The sequence below is a fragment of the Aulonocara sp. 'chitande type north' Nkhata Bay genome, linkage group LG20 (assembly GCF_057382095.1).
Source record: "Aulonocara sp. 'chitande type north' Nkhata Bay isolate Kocher_YH1m ecotype deep benthic linkage group LG20, A_spYH_male_GT1.1, whole genome shotgun sequence".
Taxonomy (NCBI): Eukaryota; Metazoa; Chordata; class Actinopteri; order Cichliformes; family Cichlidae; genus Aulonocara; species Aulonocara sp. 'chitande type north' Nkhata Bay.
Window position 1 is genome coordinate 17,459,447 of NC_141363.1, and position 19,972 is coordinate 17,479,418.

General features: G+C 39.2%; 1 protein-coding gene across 1 annotated transcript; it reads left to right on the forward strand.

Annotated features, from left to right (window-relative positions):
- The first annotated feature begins 1,595 nt into the window (after window positions 1-1,595).
- On the forward strand, window positions 1,596-16,514 carry gata5 (GATA binding protein 5). Its single transcript, XM_086277921.1, has 7 exons — window positions 1,596-1,929; window positions 2,410-3,070; window positions 5,842-6,011; window positions 8,216-8,344; window positions 8,560-8,644; window positions 8,911-9,038; window positions 15,022-16,514. The coding sequence occupies exons 2-7, from the start codon at window positions 2,551-2,553 to the stop codon at window positions 15,139-15,141; spliced, it is 1,152 nt and encodes a 383-aa protein (XP_086134047.1). The 5' UTR covers window positions 1,596-1,929; window positions 2,410-2,550; the 3' UTR covers window positions 15,142-16,514.
- Window positions 16,515-19,972: the final 3,458 nt, after the last annotated feature.

Below are 19,972 nucleotides of genomic sequence, written 5' to 3' on the forward strand. Positions count from 1 at the left end.
GGTTATATTTGATAAGACGTGACCAGCTTATAAATGTGATCTGAGGCCGAGCTTAGACTTGTGCAGAACTCACTCTATTTAAAGCGAGCGCTGTTTGGCTGCTGCTCAAGGAACCCATTCTTTTCTTTTTCTTCTGTTTTCTTCTTAAAGGAAATTAGCTTTTGAAACTACCGATAAAGTGAAAACATTATCTTAGTCCTGCATTATTCATTCAATATAAAACACTGAATGAATGATCTTTCTTTGTCCTGCGCTTCTAAAATGGTCCCATTATCCTTTATTTCGTTGAATATTTAAAATGAGAAAATATGCTCTCAGCAGGCGACAGACATTGAGTTTGAGGATGAGATGTCGACACCAAATGCTCTGTCATTAGAAGACGAAAGGAAGGAGACCACTCCACTCCACTGCTGCTCTGCGCAGATCGACGGATGTAGAAGACCAGAGGAAGGATTAATTAATAGACACCAGACAGAAGTCTGTTACGGTCTCAGCCCTTAATGTTTTTAGACGGCCGAAAAGATGCTGATCAAATTAAAGCATATCCATACAGGAGACGGAGAAAAGACGCCCTTTGAAAATATTTACTTTTGATTTTGATGTAACAAGCTTTGGTTTCTAAATTGAAAACATAGTTGTTAATTACAAGCTGTCAAATACAATATATTTTTCTCTTTATTTGCTGTATGTTACATTTTCATTATGAGTTTAACTGAATTAGCCCCGTGTTATTCCCAACCTGTTGTTGATTTTGCATTGTTTTGTTTTAATTTGATATATATTATTTACCAGTTTACCCCGCCTACCTGTTCTAAAAATGAAACGTTCATGGATGTTTTTATTATTATTACTATTATTATTATTATTATTATTATTATTATTATTATTATTATTGCAGTGAAATGTAAATTATACAAATAACGGAATTAACTTCCGTATATTTCTCTGTATATTTTGTATTTTTAACCTGCTATTTTTTTTTTAGTCAAAGGTTAATTGACGCTTAAATCACCAATAATTCCCATTGGTTTCTGTGAGCTACCAGCTACGCCTAAAGTGATTGTTTTATATACAGTAGGTTATTGTTCTAGTTCTATTTCTTTCTCTTTTTCCAATGGACAGGTAAACGTAATAGTTTTAATCTAAAAAAGTATCTTTCAGTTTCATTCTGCACTTTTATACCTTGAGGAGCTGATTTAATTGTTATGAAAATGGAAACCTTGGGAGCAGTAAGACGGGTATTTTTTTTATTTGTTTCAAATGTGGAAAACCTTAAAACATGATTTTCCAGGTGAATTTAAAAAAAAAGTCGTGCATTAAATCCCCCTGTAGAATGAAGCGTAAAGGCAATGATCGTGAATACTGCTGTGTATAAAACGCCAATGGAGCCTCCATATCCTTCGTCCTATCAAACAGAACAGGGTTTTATTAGTTTACACTTTAGAAGTCCTCAATTCTCAGGTTTGAGCTCTCCTGCCCTGTCCTACCCAGGGGTCCTCCCTCCTTAGCGCCTTCCTTCCCTCCCCTCCGCCGTTCCCACCCAGGTCTACATCAGATCGCCGATCTGTGTCACGTGTTTTACTCCCGTACAAATTTTCCAGTAGGAGAGCGAATAGACGCACACTCATAACAGCAATTATCAGCGACAGTACCTATCTCCAGATATACGCAGAGGAAGAAGAGCGCTCCAGTGATCCCGGACTCCCCCTCCCCCTGGAAAAAAATCATTTTACTTTTGCTTACATTTATCTTCCACCACTTGTGAGCAACTTTAACGCACTAAAACCGAGCTATTTGGAGAGGCTCGGCTGAGCTCCATCGTCTGTCTGCGTGGGTACGGAGGGAGAAAGTTTGCCTACTGCGCTTGTCTGCTGAAAATTTTGACTGGTAAAAGACCAGACTGCTTTATCACCCGACCGTCCTTATCTGGTGAGATAATGCACTGAGAGCCCTTGGAAAGAAACTGCGTTCCTCTTGTACACGGCGCAGAACCATTATCAACGTTTTATGTGTTTTGATTTACTATTGATAGAAAGTATATGCATCACAGATATGGAAGGGGAGCTCGCTATCTTTTGTGGTGTTTGATTGAGTTTCCGTTTCTGATTTAATGAGCCAACTGCGGAGGCACAGGATGTGTGGGGTTGCTGATAGTCGCCTCCGAGTGTGCAGATATCCTTGATCATTAATGTCATTCTAATCCATTCCATGTCTCAAGGTGATATAGGTGAAATATGTCTGACGCGGATTGTCGAACTTTCCTTTTGGCATGGCTCATTGATTGGGGAAAAATAGGTTTTATTTTTGCGCAATAAAGCTTAAGGCTGGGTGGGTGGATCAGTTGCCCATGAAACCTTTCCAGTGTTTTTTTCAGCTATCTTCTTTCTCTGTACATTTATAACAATGCAGGATTCACATCAAGGCACAAAAGTTCCTCAGGAGAGTGTGGATGAGATTTGTGGACATCTCAGCAGTCCTGCGACTGGCTGAGGAAGCCCTCCCCGTGTTTTTCCAGTTTTCCGCCAGGAAGTAGATTTTAAAGAGAGAAAAATGTATCAAAGCCTGGCCTTTTCTTCCAATCAGTCCCATTACACGCATGACACCGGGAATTACATCCATCCCTCGGCCAGCTCTCCCGTCTACGTCCCTTCCACCAGAGTTCCTGCCATGCTGCCCACCTTGCCCTACCTGCAAACCTGCGACTCGCCCCATCAGTCTCACGGCCTCAGTGGTCATCACGGCTGGCCCCAGGCCGGCACAGACGGCTCTTCCTTCACGCCCAGCAGCCCCCATCCCTCACATGGATTCTCCTACTCGCACAGCCCGCCCGTGAGCACCAACACCGGGCGAGATGCAACCTACCAGAGCCCGCTGGTTCTCGGAAACGGAGCTCGCTCTGACCAGTACGGAGGCGCTCTGGTGCGCTCAGTCGGAGGTTCCTACTCCAACCCGTACGCCTACATGAGCCCCGAGATGGCGACATCCTCCTGGACGCCGGGACATTTCGAAAGCGGGGTGATAAGCCTGCAGGGCCGACAAGGTGGTCTGTCGGGGAGAAGATCCAGTCTGGGTAAGCACATAAATCAAGTTTCTAAAACTATTGCGAAATCCCGGTTCCCTCTGATTTACTGGAATTTTTAAAATTATTTTTTTAACGAAGTATGAAAGACTGACAGTAAATATATTTTTATTCATAAAATAATTTTTCATAATTTGATCATTTTTAATATGTTTTCAACGGGGGGGTTGATGTTTTCTGTTTTTTTGTAGCCACAAGATCATATTACCGCTTGAAAACACTCGTAAGCTAAATTGTTGCATTTTCCTTCCAAATATTAAGAACATAATAACAATCACGTCAGTCTATGCTTGCTTTATGTCTTCTAATTATTGGTTGCTTAATGTCCAAATGTCAGCATCAATAAGACGAATTGAATATTCTGAACATTTTGTTCGTGAAAACGGTGTTGTTGTTGCTCCACAATCATTGTTATTGTTTTTAACATGGCAGAGGTTCTTTTTAAACCTCATTTACCGGTTGTAAAGGCCAGGCAGTTATTTATTACAGCGGCTGACAGAGAGGCCTGTAAACATAATGCTTGTGTCATGCGGTCGGTGATTGAATCAAAGTCCCCTAACAATCCCACATTAGATTTAAACAATACACATTCATCAAGAAGAGAGTGACGCTAAAGAGGGATCAATTAAAATGTTAATTTAATTCCCTGGTTTAATCACGACCTTCACACGGGGAGAGAAAAGCCCAGTGAAAAGGGCCACTGCCGTGACAATAAGAGCGGTTATCACCTTGATCAGACAGTCGAAACGTCTCTAAGTGTAGCCGTCAGCATTTATTTGGAGGCCACGTGTTGGATCGGGGAGACAGGAGTGTTTGAAGTTCATGATTTAGAAGAGTTTGATGGTTTGACACCACTTAAAAATGTTAACAGATAAATGAAACCCAATTTAACTCTTTAGTGTATTGTTGGTTTAATTAAAGAGTCCATTATTATAGAAAGGATCAACAGTGAGTTCAAATGGGTTTATCTTTTCATTAGGTAAACATGATAATTGAACATAAATGTTCATACAAGGATCTCTTGCAGTATTCTTAGTGGTAAAGTATTAATATCTTTATAAACGAATGGGGGATCTCTGGCCCACATTTGTTAGTGGGCCCTTTTTTTAGGTCCCAAGATTGACATGGATATTTTACATATCAGGCATTTAAATTTGTGCACAAAGGAAAACAAAACTAGTCGGTCTTTATGGCCTTAAATACTTGGGCAGAGTTTATGGTCAGAACAGTCTTGATAGTTAAAATGTGTTAACAATAAAGTTTCCATCGCCCCTATAAAGAAATAAAAAAACATTTATTGGTGCAGTTTTGCTTCTTTCCTGCTTTCTTTTAATTTGATTGACGGGGACGAAACAAGCTTTGATGTTTTGTGATTCTGCATTCAAATATTTCAAAAACGATTAAATAATCACTGGGTAGAGCTAAAGTTTAATGCCATAGCAATGAAGCGCACAGCCGATTACTTATTATAAGTGCATTAACCGAATCAACATTTGGGGACTTGAACGCATAAATTATTTTAATTTGAACAAAAAAGAAACGTTTTCAGCCAAGGGGATAAGTCTAACCATGAGGCTATTCAACTTATGGGACGTTAACTTTTTTTACAGAGTTCATTTATCTCATCATGGCTAGTTTTATCATTTTACTACTCATAGATAACTATAAACGCTGCTAACTCACTTTCTAAGCGCATGTATTTTTTATGTAACATATGTGTTTAGTTTAAGGGTTTTCATGTTCTAAAGCAATCTAGTGTTTTGTGTTTTGATCTCAAATCCAAATTTTCATGTCATTATTTCCAACCCTAAGCATTGGAGATGATGATTATCTTTAGGCTGACTGTGAAGATTAATTTGGACCGTTTACGGAAACATAAACCCATTAATTATTCTCAGTCATCTTAAATATGAATAACTAGTATTTCAGAAAATCTTTCGGTTAATATTATTCATGTAAAGTGTTTGGTAATTAAAACGCAATGACCCTTTTCAGTTTTACTCGCCCTTTATTTTGTGATGAATTCTTTTCTTCCGAAACGATGAGAAATACAATCACAAGTTCAAAGGGTGAGTCCGGGACAGCTTTGTCCCGACGGACGTGGTCTACTTCAGGTCTGGCTCGCTCTTTCTGTCTCTCTTTCTCTGGTTTATCGATGGAGGGATTAGGTATTTGAGCAATTAATGCCAGGAGTCCGTAGTGTGTCAGAGAGTGATGAATGTGGAGGTTGAGGTGATGGCGGAGGGGGTGGCGGGGTGGGGGGTGGCCGCTGAAAATGCTACCCCCCAAACAGATTCCTCTATTTGATTCATTCGCATGCGTTTGAGCGCCCTTCATCATACGGACTGGGATGGGGGGTGGGGGTTGCGTGGTGGCGGGTTACATTCCTCCCTGGCTATTCATCAGGCACTGGACCGTAGCCACGACAGCGCCACGCACGCCCGCGTACGCTGTAAAAGTTCAGAAGAAGGTGTTGTAATAAGGCATGTAGTCTTTTGAATGTATTCATCTAAGGGTACCAGAGAGACCAAAACGTCGTGAAACCACGGAGATAAGAAGTGTTAGAGATTGTCAGAGATTGGTCACGTTGGACAAACTGGAAGTGAACACGAGTACCATGTAAACGTTTAGGCCTAAATAATCTCCTAAACTCAAATGAAATAAACTGGCCAACAGCCATGAAATAATCATGTAATGTGCAGAGTTATGGTATATGTGTACATGCATTCAGTCTAATGTGCGTTTTCCCTGTCTGTGTTCAGACCTGATAGACGACATGCCCACGGAGGGCAGGGAGTGCGTCAACTGTGGCTCCGTGTCGACCCCGCTGTGGCGCAGAGACGGGACCGGGCACTACTTGTGTAACGCCTGCGGCCTCTATCACAAGATGAACGGCATCAACAGGCCCCTCATCAAGCCGCAGAAACGGCTGGTAAGACTCGCCGATAGATCGAAAAAACATAGTATAACTATGTAGCCTATATTACACTTGGGCGATACCGAGTCAGCCTACCTCATGATTTGCATTTTTCAAACCACTCTGCCATTCAACAGACTCCAAATAGTTTATTTATCGATTCCTTTTAGCTGAATTTATCGTCTGGTGTAATTTAAACTATAAAATCATTTGGAAATCATCAGTAAATGTAATCCTCATTAATATTCAAATATTCAATAATTTAAAAAATACATAAACTATTACTATGAGGGGGCCTTTCCGATTTTTTTTTCAATGGATTGTACACACACATGGATTGTGTGTTGCACTTTAATGTTGCAAAAGGAGAGCAGAGTCAGCAAAAGAATCAAAGCAACGGTCTTGAAAATAAAAGACTATTATTCATTCTAACAAGAAATAAAAAAAAAAAAAGACTTTTTCAACTACCTTAATTTACCAGCAGATAATCAAAAAGCATAAAGATGCAAATTCATATTTCATCTCTGACACACTTATATTTTTACCACAAAGTTAAACAACTATACATTTTTCTAGTACTGTAAGCTGTTGTGTTCCATTTTTTTTCTCCAGAGGCTCATTTCTAGACATCTTTTTGAAATTATTTTGTCCTTAAAATCTTCGAACAGGCATAACATCTCCTCCATCAAACTGGGGTAACTGCATGCAACAATTATCATTTAAGTGCCTGCAACCATATTTGACTGTAATATAATGAGAATAAACACTCTGTTGTGAAACTTTCTCTCATGGCTTACTCATCAAATGGAAATTACATTGCACATTATTGCTTTTATAGCTTTTGACAAGCTGGTTACAAACTGAACCTGCAGTTATGTTAAGACTGTTTTTCTTCAGTCTACAGTTTAAAACCAACCATGTTCTATTTATACTGATACAGCAAATCATCACTCTGGGGGAAGCTGGGATAAAGAAAAAGAAAATTTTTGCTTTAAAATTGTTCAGTTTGTTTTTGTAATCTGATATTATATTTTTTAAAAAACAGTTATTCCAGTGGCACTTCATTAATAAAAATGAAAGTATCTTAATGCACAATTATGAAAAGAAATCCAAAATAAGCAAAGACTTGATAACAATGAGGAGAAAACAGGGGACGACTGAAGCAGCTAAGCAGGGATTCAGATAACACCCATGCTTTCCTTAAATGGCCAAGTTATATTGTTATTAGTGTATAAAGTTAAATGTTGAAATGAATTACTGGTAATCAGCAAGATAAGCAAAAATGCATCACTGTCAAAGTATTAAATCTCCAATAAGACACTTATTGAACACTTTACTTTTCTCATGTGACTTAGGTCTTTATGCCCAGATTCTTTGGTAGATCTAATACATCTTGTTTCTTGTTTTAACCTCCTGAGACCCGAACTCTTCCACGGCATGCATTTTTAATTTCTCTTTGATATTTGGTCACATTGGGGCCTGATGAAAGTAAAAACAAAGAATTACCAGATTTTTTTAACCTTATTTTTGTTTTTAAGAAAAATGAGAGCCACATATTTGTTTACAATTTTGACAGAACAGTAGCAGTATAATGTTCTCGTAAGTGGATATCAGGCCCATGTAGACCAAAACTGAGTATTTTGGTCTAAATAACCCAAAATGTGATGTCCACATATGTGGACGCTAGGTCCTGGGAGGTTAAAGGAGATATTAATTAGTAATAATTCAGAAAATGTGAACGGCAATGTTAGTGCATGGAGGCTTCAAAGGCTCTGTATTTCCCAGGAACTTCCAGCTCCAAAGCAACTGTGACTGTCAGCTACTCAACAAACTATTTCCACAACAAGGCTTTTTTTTTACTGTTTTTTATTTGTCCTGTGCTGACCTTGCCCTTGATTCGAGCTGTTTTTAGACAAGTTTCTGCTTAGCAACGGGATTTTCTGCTGCTGCTTTTGTTTCGCCCCAAACCAAACAGATATTCACACATGAAAGAATTATTTATGTTGCCTTTACATGTTGCCCAGCTAATGAGTTATTATTTTCTCTTTTGCATGGGCCTGGGGGCATTCATCATTGTTATACCAAACATACCAGCATCCTGCAATTCATTGGAAAAGTTGAGGGAACAGCTTAACGCCAATTTCTCAAACCTTACTTCAAGATGTGATCTGTGATTTCAGACAGTTGATAATTTACCATTCAAATATGTCCTCCTGCAGCAGACCACATCACGCCGGGCCGGCTTGTGCTGCACTAACTGCCATACCAGCACCACCACACTGTGGAGACGCAACGCTGAGGGAGAACCTGTCTGTAATGCCTGTGGCCTCTACATGAAGCTACATGGGGTAGGCCATGCTAAAAGGCTCTTTCAGCAAGCTTCTTGCTCCAGCAGGGAGCAGCTCATTATTTGCACAGCGTAAAACCTCTCCAAGGGCACTGTGGTCACTGTTATCAGAGTGTGGGAGGAGAGGTTGTGTGGGTTGTCATGACACTGTAGCCTCTGTTGTATTAGGGCCTGGGAGGTAGACTGAACTTATTTGTGTTGCTGTATTCCTTCCAGGTGCCCAGACCTCTCGCAATGAAGAAAGAGAGCATTCAGACAAGGAAGCGGAAACCCAAGATGCCCAAGAATAAAACATCCACAGGTAGGTCAAACAGACACTAAAATATGTAGGATGTTGTGTAGAAGAAAAAGCTGGTTAATGAAAGCAGTGTCAGTCATGTGAGTAGCTACTAACAAGAAATGAAATAAGCAAGAAAAACAAAAAGATTATGCCAGAATTGTTTGAGAATCTGCCTTCTCTAACCCTTTCTGGGTTAAAACTTTTTCAGAATCTGCAAACCATTCTGAAAAGTATCTCAGTGTATTAACATAATAATAGCTCATATTATCATCCTGCTGATTCTTCAGGATCTATCACCTCTGACACCGGCTCCCCAACCTCCCTGTCAGTCTCAGAGCACGCTTCCACTATTAAGAGTGAACCCAACATGGCCCCGTCACCCTATGCTGGACAGACTGTCACATCTGCCACTCAGGTAAAAGGTTTTCCATGCAAATTCTATGTTTGACTGTGTAGAAACTAAATTGAGCAGCAATTATTTAAACAACTGCTCAACAGATTTTAGTTTTGGCTATTCTTTTGTGTTTTTTTAATGCATCTATTTTTTCTTTTTAAACTCTCCTTGCACATAAGATAAGATAAGATAAGATAACCTTTATTAGTCCCACACGTGGGAAATTTGTTTTGTCACAGCAGGAGTGGACAGTGCAAAAGTTATGAGGCAAAAATTAGAATACAATAAGAATAAATACAGTACACAACTGTACAGAATAGAATAAAATAAAATACTATATACAGTAGAATAAAATAAAATAAATATACAATAAGATAAAAAATAGAATACAAATACAAATACTATATACAACTGAGTAAAAATACAACGATGACAGAAAGGATTATTGCACTTAGTATTATTGCATATGTATGGATGTGTGTGCTTGATCAGTTAGTCTTTATTATGGAGTCTGACAGCAGTGGGGAGGAAAGACCTGCGAAATCTCTCCGTCCCACACCGTGGGTGCCGCAGTCTCCCACTGAAGGAGCTGCTCAGTGCTGTCACAGTCTGCTGCATGGGGTGGGAGATGTTGTCCATCAGGGATGACAGCTTAGCCGCCGTTCTCTTGTCACTCACCACCTCCACTGGGTCCAGAGGGCATCCTAGAACAGAGCTGGCCCTTCGGATCACCCTGTTCAGTCTCTTCCTGTCCCCAGCAGAGATGCTGCCGCCCCAGCAGACCACGCCATAAAAGATAGCAGAAGCCACAACAGAGTCATAGAAGGTCTTCAGGAGTGGGCCCTCCACTCCAAACGACCTGAGTCTCCGCAGCAGGTACAGCCTGCTCTGCCCTTTCCTGTAGAGGGCGTCTGAGTTATGAGTCCAGTCCAGTCTATTGTTCAGATGAACACCAAGGTACCTGTAGATGTCCACAGCCTCAATGTCCATACCTTGGATGTTCAGTGGTTGCAGTGGAGAATGCTTGTGCCTGCGGAAGTCTACCACCAGTTCCTTGGTTTTACTGGCGTTGATCTGGAGGTAGTTCAGCTGGCACCAGTCCACAAAGTCTTGGGTTAGACCTCTGTACTCCTTGTCGGCTAGTAAGTGGCACATGAAATTTGCTGAAGCATCTGTGAAAAATATCTGTCTAGATGTCTCTCCCATATCCCTCTGCCAATGGCTTGTCAATATTTGGAATTTCTCAAGCTGTTAAAGGTCCTTCAGAAATGTCTGACCTTTATGAAAATGCTCTTTTCAGCTTGATTCTAACATGCTAAAACCACATCAATAAGAGCAATGGTGCAAAAGTGATTGTAGGAAGTAACCATGTTTAAGACGTTAAGCTCTGTCATACTCACAAAAAGAGATGTGAAAGAAGAGGTGACTAAAAATTCCAGGTCGTGAGCATATAAATGTTTTAAGTCTGAAGGATTTTGCTTGCTCTTCTACTCCCAAACCTTCACGGGTTTCTTTTTGGAGTTTAATCCACTGGATCCGAATTAACTTGTCAATGAAGGTGATGATATAGAGCCTAATGTGCTATAATCACATGCATTCATCGACATGACTCCATTCATTCAGTTACTTTAAGGAAATGTTCTGCCTAGATTGCTTAAAGCAGAGGTTCCCAAAGTGTGGGGCCCGCCATTGCAGGAGGGGCGCGTATGAAAAGGAAAAAAAAGAACGCTTGGACACTGCTAGCATAATGGACAGGTTTTTGACGGGCTTCCACACAAACGCAAAGCAGGAGATGAAGCATCGCCTAAAATGTTTCCAAACCAACTTCCTTCCAAGCCAAAGACTAGAAAATATGGTAAAGCATATCTTCCCATTGGCTTCACCTGCACAAGTGCCAAGGTTGGTCCCTGCGACAGAATTACTTCCGCCTGCGCGGGGAGCACGCGCTGGGCTCTCCAAACCACGGACAGACAGTATCCCAGATTCTTGATTTTTAGTTCACAAACACTTCTTGTAATGACTAACTACTCCTGACATTTTGGAGATGTTTGCTCTTTATACAGTAACGTTACAGTGGGATACAAATAACATCAGGCTGATCCTGCCACAGTTTGTTCCCCCTGTCTAAATCAGGACAAACAGTATCCCACAGCTGTTTATGTTTTTAAACCCATTTTGCACAGAGAGGCATTTTTTTGAAAAATGTATTGATAGCAATGTTGAACATTATTACACAGGATAAAAACAACTACATGTAAAATAATCACACCATGATGCCCCTGCCTTTCTAAATGGAGGGACAGTAACTGCGTGTGTATATGTAAGCGTGTAAAAACTGCAGGTAGATTAACAGTATTTTGTCTCTATCTGCCATTGTAGAAATTCATCTCATGTAAACAATAACGTGACGCACAGCGTAACGTGAAAAAAGGCACATACCTTGCGTGACGAACTCTGTATTCCTCGTCCACACGTAAACGCAAATACGGAGTTAAAAAAAATTTGCGTTTTTCGGTGATTTCAAAAGCCGTTTATGTGTGGACGAAAGGCCCAAACGCATAGAAAAACAGCATTTTCAAAAATACCCGTGTAGGTGTGGGCGTAGTGTAAAAGAGTTAGTAGGCTAATTTATTTCATTGCTACCTGTAATTTATTGCAGTTTACTTTTATTCATGTAATTGTTTACTAAATGTTTGTGGTGTGAAATAACCCGCAATGGAGTTTGAAAACAAAATATGGGTGTGTGTGGCTGGAGGATGTGTTTGTGCTGGGGGGGCAGGTGGGTGGGATTAGGTGTTGTGGGGTCACGAAGATTTTTCTTGTAAAACAAAGGGGGGCCTAACGAAAAAAGTTTGGGAACCACTGGCTTAAAGAAACATTAGATTTCAATCAATAAATTTAAAGGGGTGGAAAGAGCATGTCTGCAATTGACTAACATCGTTACTTCCGGGGATACTAGCACTACCCAGTCCAATCAGTCAGCTAGCCAGTTACATCCATAGAATTTACTAGTATTTTTCTTTAATAAAATAATGTTGTGTTGATTATGGTGGTTTGTTTAGTAGTAATTTAAACATGTAAGGTTTATTATATATTCCACATTCATTTTATATGAAGTATAATAAATGAATCCTTTTTGTTTTGATGAATATCGCTTACAACTCATAAAAAGAGTGACATGCCGAAGAACTGATGGTGTTTAAAGTGCAGTGTGACGTTTTCAGTCTTTCTTGATTTGTTGGTTGATGTTGGTGGTTGTTAGTTGAAATTGGACACAGCCACAATATTTTAGACACTTGCTTTAGAACATGTCCCATCTGCAGACACTGTAGAAGCTTTATCCCAACTTTCTTTTCCACAAGAAATCAGCACCTGCCCACAGTGCCAAAACTATTTCCCAATGGTTTGTTTGCCTATGCTCAATTGGCCAACCAACTCCCCTGACCTTAACCACAAATCACTGGTATTGTCAAGAGGAAGATGAATACCAAAAGTAAAATTCAAAAGTAAAGATGGCTGCTCCCAAGGCAGTCTGGGCTTAATTAATATCCAAGCAATTCCACAAGTTGATTGCCTCTTTTCCACATTGCTCTGATAGAAAGCATAGGAAAGGAGCCTTCAACAGAGGTTGAATATTTCTGTAATTTTTGGTGTAAATCCTTTTTTTGATTCATCTTCTGAAATATTCTGGTAATTTGAGATACTGTGTTTCTGATTTTTGAATAGTTTTAATCATCAAAATTCAAAACAAAAGGCTGAAATATATAAATATATGAAACTTTGCCTTTTTTAATGAAGTTCTAAATACAGGAACTTTGACAATGTTGACATTTTTTGACATGCAGTAGCATATAAAGATAGGTGAAATTTCTGGGTATGAAAAGTGAACACAATGCCTTCAACCTACAATTCAATTCAATTCAATTTTATTTATATAGCGCCAAATCACAACAAAAGTCGCCTCAAGGCGCTTCATAGATACAGAGAAAAACCCAACAATCATATGACCCCCTATGAGCAAGCACTTTGACGACAGTGGGAAGGAAAAACTCCCTTTTAACAGGAAGAAACCTCCGGCAGAACCAGGCTCAGAGAGGGGCGGTCATCTGCTGTGACCGGTTGGGGTGAGAGAAGGAAGACAGGATAAAAGACATGCTGTGGAAGAGAACCAGAGATTAATAACAAGTATGATTCAATGCAGAGAGGTCTATTAATACATAGTGAGTGAGAAAGGTGACTGGAAAGGAAAAACTCAATGCATCATGGGAATCCCCGGCAGCCTACGTCTATTGCAGCATAACTAAGGGAGGATTCAGGGTCACCTGGTCCAGCCCTAACTATATGCTTTAGCAAAAAGGAAAGTTTTAAGCCTAATCTTAAAAGTAGAGATAGTGTCTGTCTCCCGAATCCAAACTGGAAGCTGGTTCCACAGAAGAGGGGCCTGAAAACTGAAGGCTCTCCCTCCCATTCTACTTTTAAATACCGGTACTCTAGGAAAAAACAAGTAGGCCTGCAGAGCGAGAGCGAAGTGCTCTAATAGGGTGATATGGTACTACAAGGTCATTAAGATAAGATGGGGCCTGATTATTTAAGACCTTGTATGTGAGGAGCAGGATTTTGAATTCAATTCTGGATTTAACAGGAAGCCAATGAAGGGAAGCCAAAACAGGAGAAATATGCTCTCTCTTTCTAGTCCCTGTCAGGACTCTTGCTGCAGCATTTTGGATTAGCTGAAGGCTTTTCAGTGAGTTTTTTGGACACCCTGATAATAATGAATTACAGTAGTCCAGCCTGGAAGTAATAAATGCATGAACTAGTTTTTCAGCGTCACTCTGAGACAGGATATTTCTAATTTTAGAGATGTTGCGCAAATGGAAGAACGCAGTCTTACATATTTGTTTAATATGTGCATTGAAGGACATATCCTGGTCAAAAATGACTCCAAGGTTCCTCACAGCGTTACTGGAGGCCAAGGTAATGCCATCCAGAGTAAGAATCTGGTTAGATACCATATTTCTAAGCTTTTCAGGGCCGAGTACAATAACCTCAGTTTTATCTGAATTAAGAAGCAAAAAGTTAGCGGCCATCCAGGTCTTTATGTCTTTAAGACATTCCTGCAGTTTAACTAATTGGTGTGTGTTATCTGGCTTCATGGACAGATAGAGCTGGGTGTCATCTGCATAGCAGTGAAAATGTATGCTATGTCTTCTAATGATGCTGCCTAAGGGAAGCATGTATAATGTAAACAGAATTGGTCCTAGCACTGAACCCTGTGGAACTCCATAATTAACCTCAATGTGTGAAGAGGACTCTCCATTTACATGCACAAAGTGGAGTCTATTAGATAGATATGATACAAACCACTGCAGCACAGTACCTGTAATACCTACAGCATGTTCTAATCGCTCTAATAGGATATTATGGTCAACAGTATCGAATGCTGCACTAAGGTCTAGATGGACAAGCACAGAGATGAGTCCACTGTCAGAGGCCATAAGAAGATCATTTGTAACCTTCACTAAAGCTGTTTCTGTGCTCTGATGAGCTCTGAAACCTGACTGAAACTCTTCAAATAAACCATTCCTCTGCAGATGATCTGTTAGCTGTTTGACAACTATTCTTTCAAGGATTTTTGATATGAAAAGAAGGTTGGAGATTGGCCTATAATTAGCTAAGACTGCTGGGTCTAGAGATGGCTTTTTGAGTAAAGGTTTAACTAGAGCCAGCTTGAAGGCCTGTGGTACATAGCCACAGGCCTTCAAGCTCTCTGCTGACCATTGGAATGGTCAGCAGAGAGCGACTTCTCTGGTTGCAAATACACATCTGGTTGTATAGAAATCTATGGGAAAACTGACTGCCCTTATTAGACCTCACCAAACACTTTGTTGATAGGTTTGTGTGTGAAATGACTAGTTTCCGGTAATTTTGAGCAAAATATGATGCTCATTTTGTAAAAAACAAAAAAAAGGTTTAGTAATTTTTTGAATGTCTTTTATTCCTGTAGACTGCTTCTCAGTTGGACAGCACAGCCTCAGGACACGTGGACATTAAATATGAGGATTTTCCATTTACTCCGACCTCCTTGGCTCCACAGAATTCCTGGTGTGCGCTGTCTCAAGCATGAACAAGCTCTGCCACAAGGGCAATACTGACCCGACTTGACTGATCAGTAAGATTATCCCACCATCCTGAAACTTCTCCTTAACAACTCTGAAGCTGTGGAGGGCCAACATAGTGGGTCATAACCAGACAGTTATGACCCACTGTTATCAAGAGGGACTGTACAATTTCATTCTAAGGACATCTAATGTATTTTCTATATTATATATTGTAACACACTGGCTATGTAATGGAAGCATAAACGGCTCTCCTGGACTGCATTTTTGAAGGATGCATGTGAGCTTTCCAAAGACTCTGGACCGGCCTTGGCTTTTCTAAGCTCATATCTAGCAACTTCATTTCCTCAGAGGGACAACAACTACTACCTATTGCTAAAAGATATTGCTGTTTTTGGTAATAATCTACACAGCAAACCAATGCAAGGATGATTGAGTTTGATTTTATGAGCTTTAACTCCTTTAGCCCCCTTTTTTATGACTTCCATCCAACTTCGTGTGGGTCATTCGTTGCTTCAGTCTGAAATTGTCAGAGGGGAAAGCAAAGTTTGTTGTTAATGGTTATGCACAAAACAACTTGGTTAGTTTTGGTCAAGATCATATTTTTTATTGCTTAAAAAATGCTCCAGACTTTGTTTCTCGGGTGCCAAGTTCCACCTCTTCTATAGGTAAGAAACACCTGGCACATTTTATATGCAGTTATTCATATAGCTATTAATGCTACTAAAGTTTAAAACCTAAGGGTCATAGCAACTTGCAAAGACTACTCATAACAGTTTCATTCATGTTCCTTACTGTCACTAATGTGATAAAATGTCATGGTTTTCTATAAGGTTTTCAAGAACATGTTTTCATGTTGTTGTCACTGCAAGAAAGAAATCCAGAAAATGCCTTTATGGCTGTTGAACATGTCTCATTCCCTTGTAGATAATTAACTTTTATAGGCACATTATTTGTGTTGAGATAAGGACTGTTAAAAGTCATTGTAGACACTAAAACCAGCCAGTTATGACCCACTGTTCTCCATGTAGAATGGCTTTTGTGCTCTATGTCTCTAAGTGGTGATGCTTAGATTATGGTAGATTTATTTTTACAAGAAACAGAAGAGATAAAATGCATCCTGCAAGAGTTATTTGAAAACCAGGAGCAGTCATTTTAATTCTGACATGATGACATATCAGAATTTTTACCATTTTACTGCTCTAAAATTTGATCTTAATGAAAGTGCAATTTTTTTTTCTTCAAAAATCGAAGACAAAACAAAGTGTGAAATTGTTGTAAACATTATTATCTAAATTTATTATCTGTGTTTTGTTAATATGTAAGGAACTATTATTTTGTTAGGAGTTGTTTTGGGTCTTTGAATCTGTTAAATTTAATAAAACTGATTCAAATTTTGAAAATCTGATGAATGGAATGATTTTTGAATGAATCTTTATTGTACAAGCGAACTGCCTGCTCAGCATCACTCCAGTTTTATTCATGTAGGTGAATATTCTGAAAATGTTTTCAACACTTTTAACTATCAATCATATTGGCGAAACTGTTCACCAACTAAAACATTTAATTAAAATAATTGAACCTACTCTATTTTACCTACTTAATGAAAGTGTTACTACTTACAGATGTATTATTTTTAGTCGCAGTTCAGCCTGTTAGCCATTACTTTTATTTCTTACCATTATTATTTCCAGCTATTTCAACAGTCAATCTCAATACTTGTAGATAGTTTTACTTTTTTATAAACATCAATTTTTGGGTCAGTATTTCAGGCTGTGGTCCATATTAATAAAGTAATGTGTGTAAAGTAAGTGTTAGTAAAACTGAAGCAGAAATTGGGAAGTTTAAGCTGTTTTAATCTGATTTGACTTTATTTTTTTCCTTTTATTGTTACAATGACCATCAAAAGAAAAGTTATTTTGAAACATTTTGCCCATTAACCATCCACTGAACTGCCAAGAGGTATTTTATGGCCAGGGATTTTATACCACATTGCAAGATTTAATTTTAGCAAAGAGCACTCCACACTTTAGGTATACATGTCAATTTTTTTACTGCCTTGCAATACTTGTTGTAGGCAGTTGTGTGTATTTGTGCAGGTATTAGTCTACAGTGGGCCTATGCAGACACACACATGCTCCTGTGCAGTCCTCTAAAAACCCAACATCGTGAAACTGTGTGTAAGCTGATTGGCTGAAAGTAGACTGGAACAGAGACGGAAACCAACCAACAATGGAAGAAAGAAAAAAAGAAAAACAAACAAACAAACAAACACAAAAATACAGCATGAAAAGCACAGACAGTGGCTTCAGTGGACACTTCATTGTTTTTAAACACTGTTTCCCTTCAGCTCTTCTCCAGGCCTGCCTGAAGGGCCAACGGCAACCTGAGGAACAGCATCCCAAAGACTAATTGTACCACATACTTTAGACACTGCCTCCATCTGGCAAGAGATGTTCTCTGCAGGTAAAAGAGCCTGTCCATAGCTCCCTACTGTCTGCCAATGCAGTGCCAACAGAGAACCATATTCAACACATAAGCTGGATCACCAGTGCAGTGAATTGCTCATTATAAAAGGTGTCAGAAAACTGAGAGTTGGTTTACAGCTATATTGCTTTGATTATTTCTTATGATCTTTATAAATGCACACACAAATGTGGATTGCTCTAGTTTTAATAATCTATAACTTTATTTATTTCTGCCAGCTCATGTGAACTTCATTCATACGGACTTGCAACAGAAAGTCAGGTTAATGTTTATTTTAAATTTTTCCCATACTGGGATCACAACAGTCTTTCTTCCAAAGGGCAAAGGTGATAATTGTTAACCATATCATATGTTTTATGATTACTTTTTATTTATTTTTTTATTTAACTTTTTCAATTCAATTTTTTTGACATTTCATGCCCCATGCTAACTTCTAAATACATGGACTTTAAAACTATCAGGTAACTTTCTCTTGATTCAGATCCCTGGTCCACTGTCATTGTGCATTTCTAATAATACTGCTTGCCTTGGTGATTAGGCTTTACTGTATACTTTCATGTATATGCTTGCATTAATACTTAATTTTGTGTATATAAGCAGGGTGTGTTCCCCTGTTAGTTGCTTAAGCCAGCACTGTCGACCAAAGGTTGCATTCCAACTCCACTTTATGATAGCTGGGTCAGAATTAGCTGCACAGTCTCGGAAATTACAGACATGTCAGCAACAAGGCTGCTGCTTTACTGCTGTCGTGGCGACATCCAGGCACCACCAGCAATGCCCAGCTTTATGACTGTTGGCCAAGATTTTGCTGTCTTATCTGTTGCCGGGAGAGGCCTGTTACAGTGTGATGCGAAGATGCAGACACATGAATTCTAAGTGTGGGAGGAAGAAGAATAAATTGGGTGCTTAAAATGAATTCCAGGAGATTTTGAGAACAGAAGGGCATTCTACCCACAGAAAGTGGCAATTTTGCTTGTTTTGAAGTGTTGTTACTTTATTCTCTTATATATAAAAATGTAATTTATTATTGTGTAATTTCACCTTAAAGGAGTGTTGAATAACATTTTAACTTCATGTTGTCCAAATACATTCTGAAACTGTAAACTAATTGATTTCTAGAGTTAGTTTAGCACAGTCGAGCTTCTGTACTAAAAGAGGATATTAATAGGTTTAAGAATTTTTATAGATTTTTTTAAAAAAAATCTAGGTGCTCTTCTAACAGCAGATGAACAGAACTGGATAGCAAATAAATATGAGTTGTGCAAGATGACTAATTTGTTAAACTGAGTCTTTTTGCATCTCAGTCAAAGTTGGTGTATAATTTAATGCATTAGAGTATAAAGTCACAATGGTCTGTTGTTTGATGAAAGTACCAGCACAGGAATATTACCTCAAGCCTCACATTTAAAGCTTCAGATATTGTGTGAACGATAGAGGGTTACTTGCCATTATTATGCCGAGTTCCTCTTGAAGTTGGAATTCATTATAATTTTCAACTGGAACCTGGGAAAGTCAGGACTGTCATGACATGGCAGTAAAACTGTAAACTCATACCCTGTACTAGGGCTGGGCGATATGACCCAAAATTCATATCTCGATATTTTTTAGCTGGATGGCGATATAAGATATATATCTCGATATATTTTTTTAAAGCAATAAAGTAAGAACAAAAAGAGAGTTCTTAGTCAAAGCTGTGTCCCAGATGTCACACAGGCACTTTTATTAACATAGAGCAGATGTACATAAAATTTACTCAAAAATAAATTATGAGCATTTATTAAATAATAATGCTCCATAAATAAAAGAAAACAATGTTGTTTTTGTGCATAACAAAAAGCTCACAAATGTGCAGTCAAAATGTAAACTAAAAGACGCTGAGCACAATAACAAAGACAGATTTCACAGCTGCTCTGTTCCCAACTTGTACTGCTTGACTTGACAGCCTGGAGTTTGTAATCCGCTTCGCAACCACGTCTCTTAACAGATGACATTTATGGTCCTTATACACAGTAGGGTAATATTACGTTGAAGCACAGTACGTATCACTCCGCGAGGCTCAGCCGTAATGCTCCGACAATCCATCAAGCGGTGCAGCTCCGTAGCTTACCAAAGTCGTACTAAAACATTTTTTGACAGATTGCTGAGCGCCGTGTACCACATAAAATCGGTTCGCGGCCATCAAGCACAACCAGAATTCATACATAAGGCGCGCTGTCAACTTTTGAGAAAATGAAAGGGTTTTAGTCCGTGCAGCACCTCTGGGCTGCATGGCGTTAGCGTAGTTAGCTCGTTAGCGTGGTTAGCTAGCTAACACGTTGACGCCGTCCAGCCCCACGCACAGGGCGATGCGCA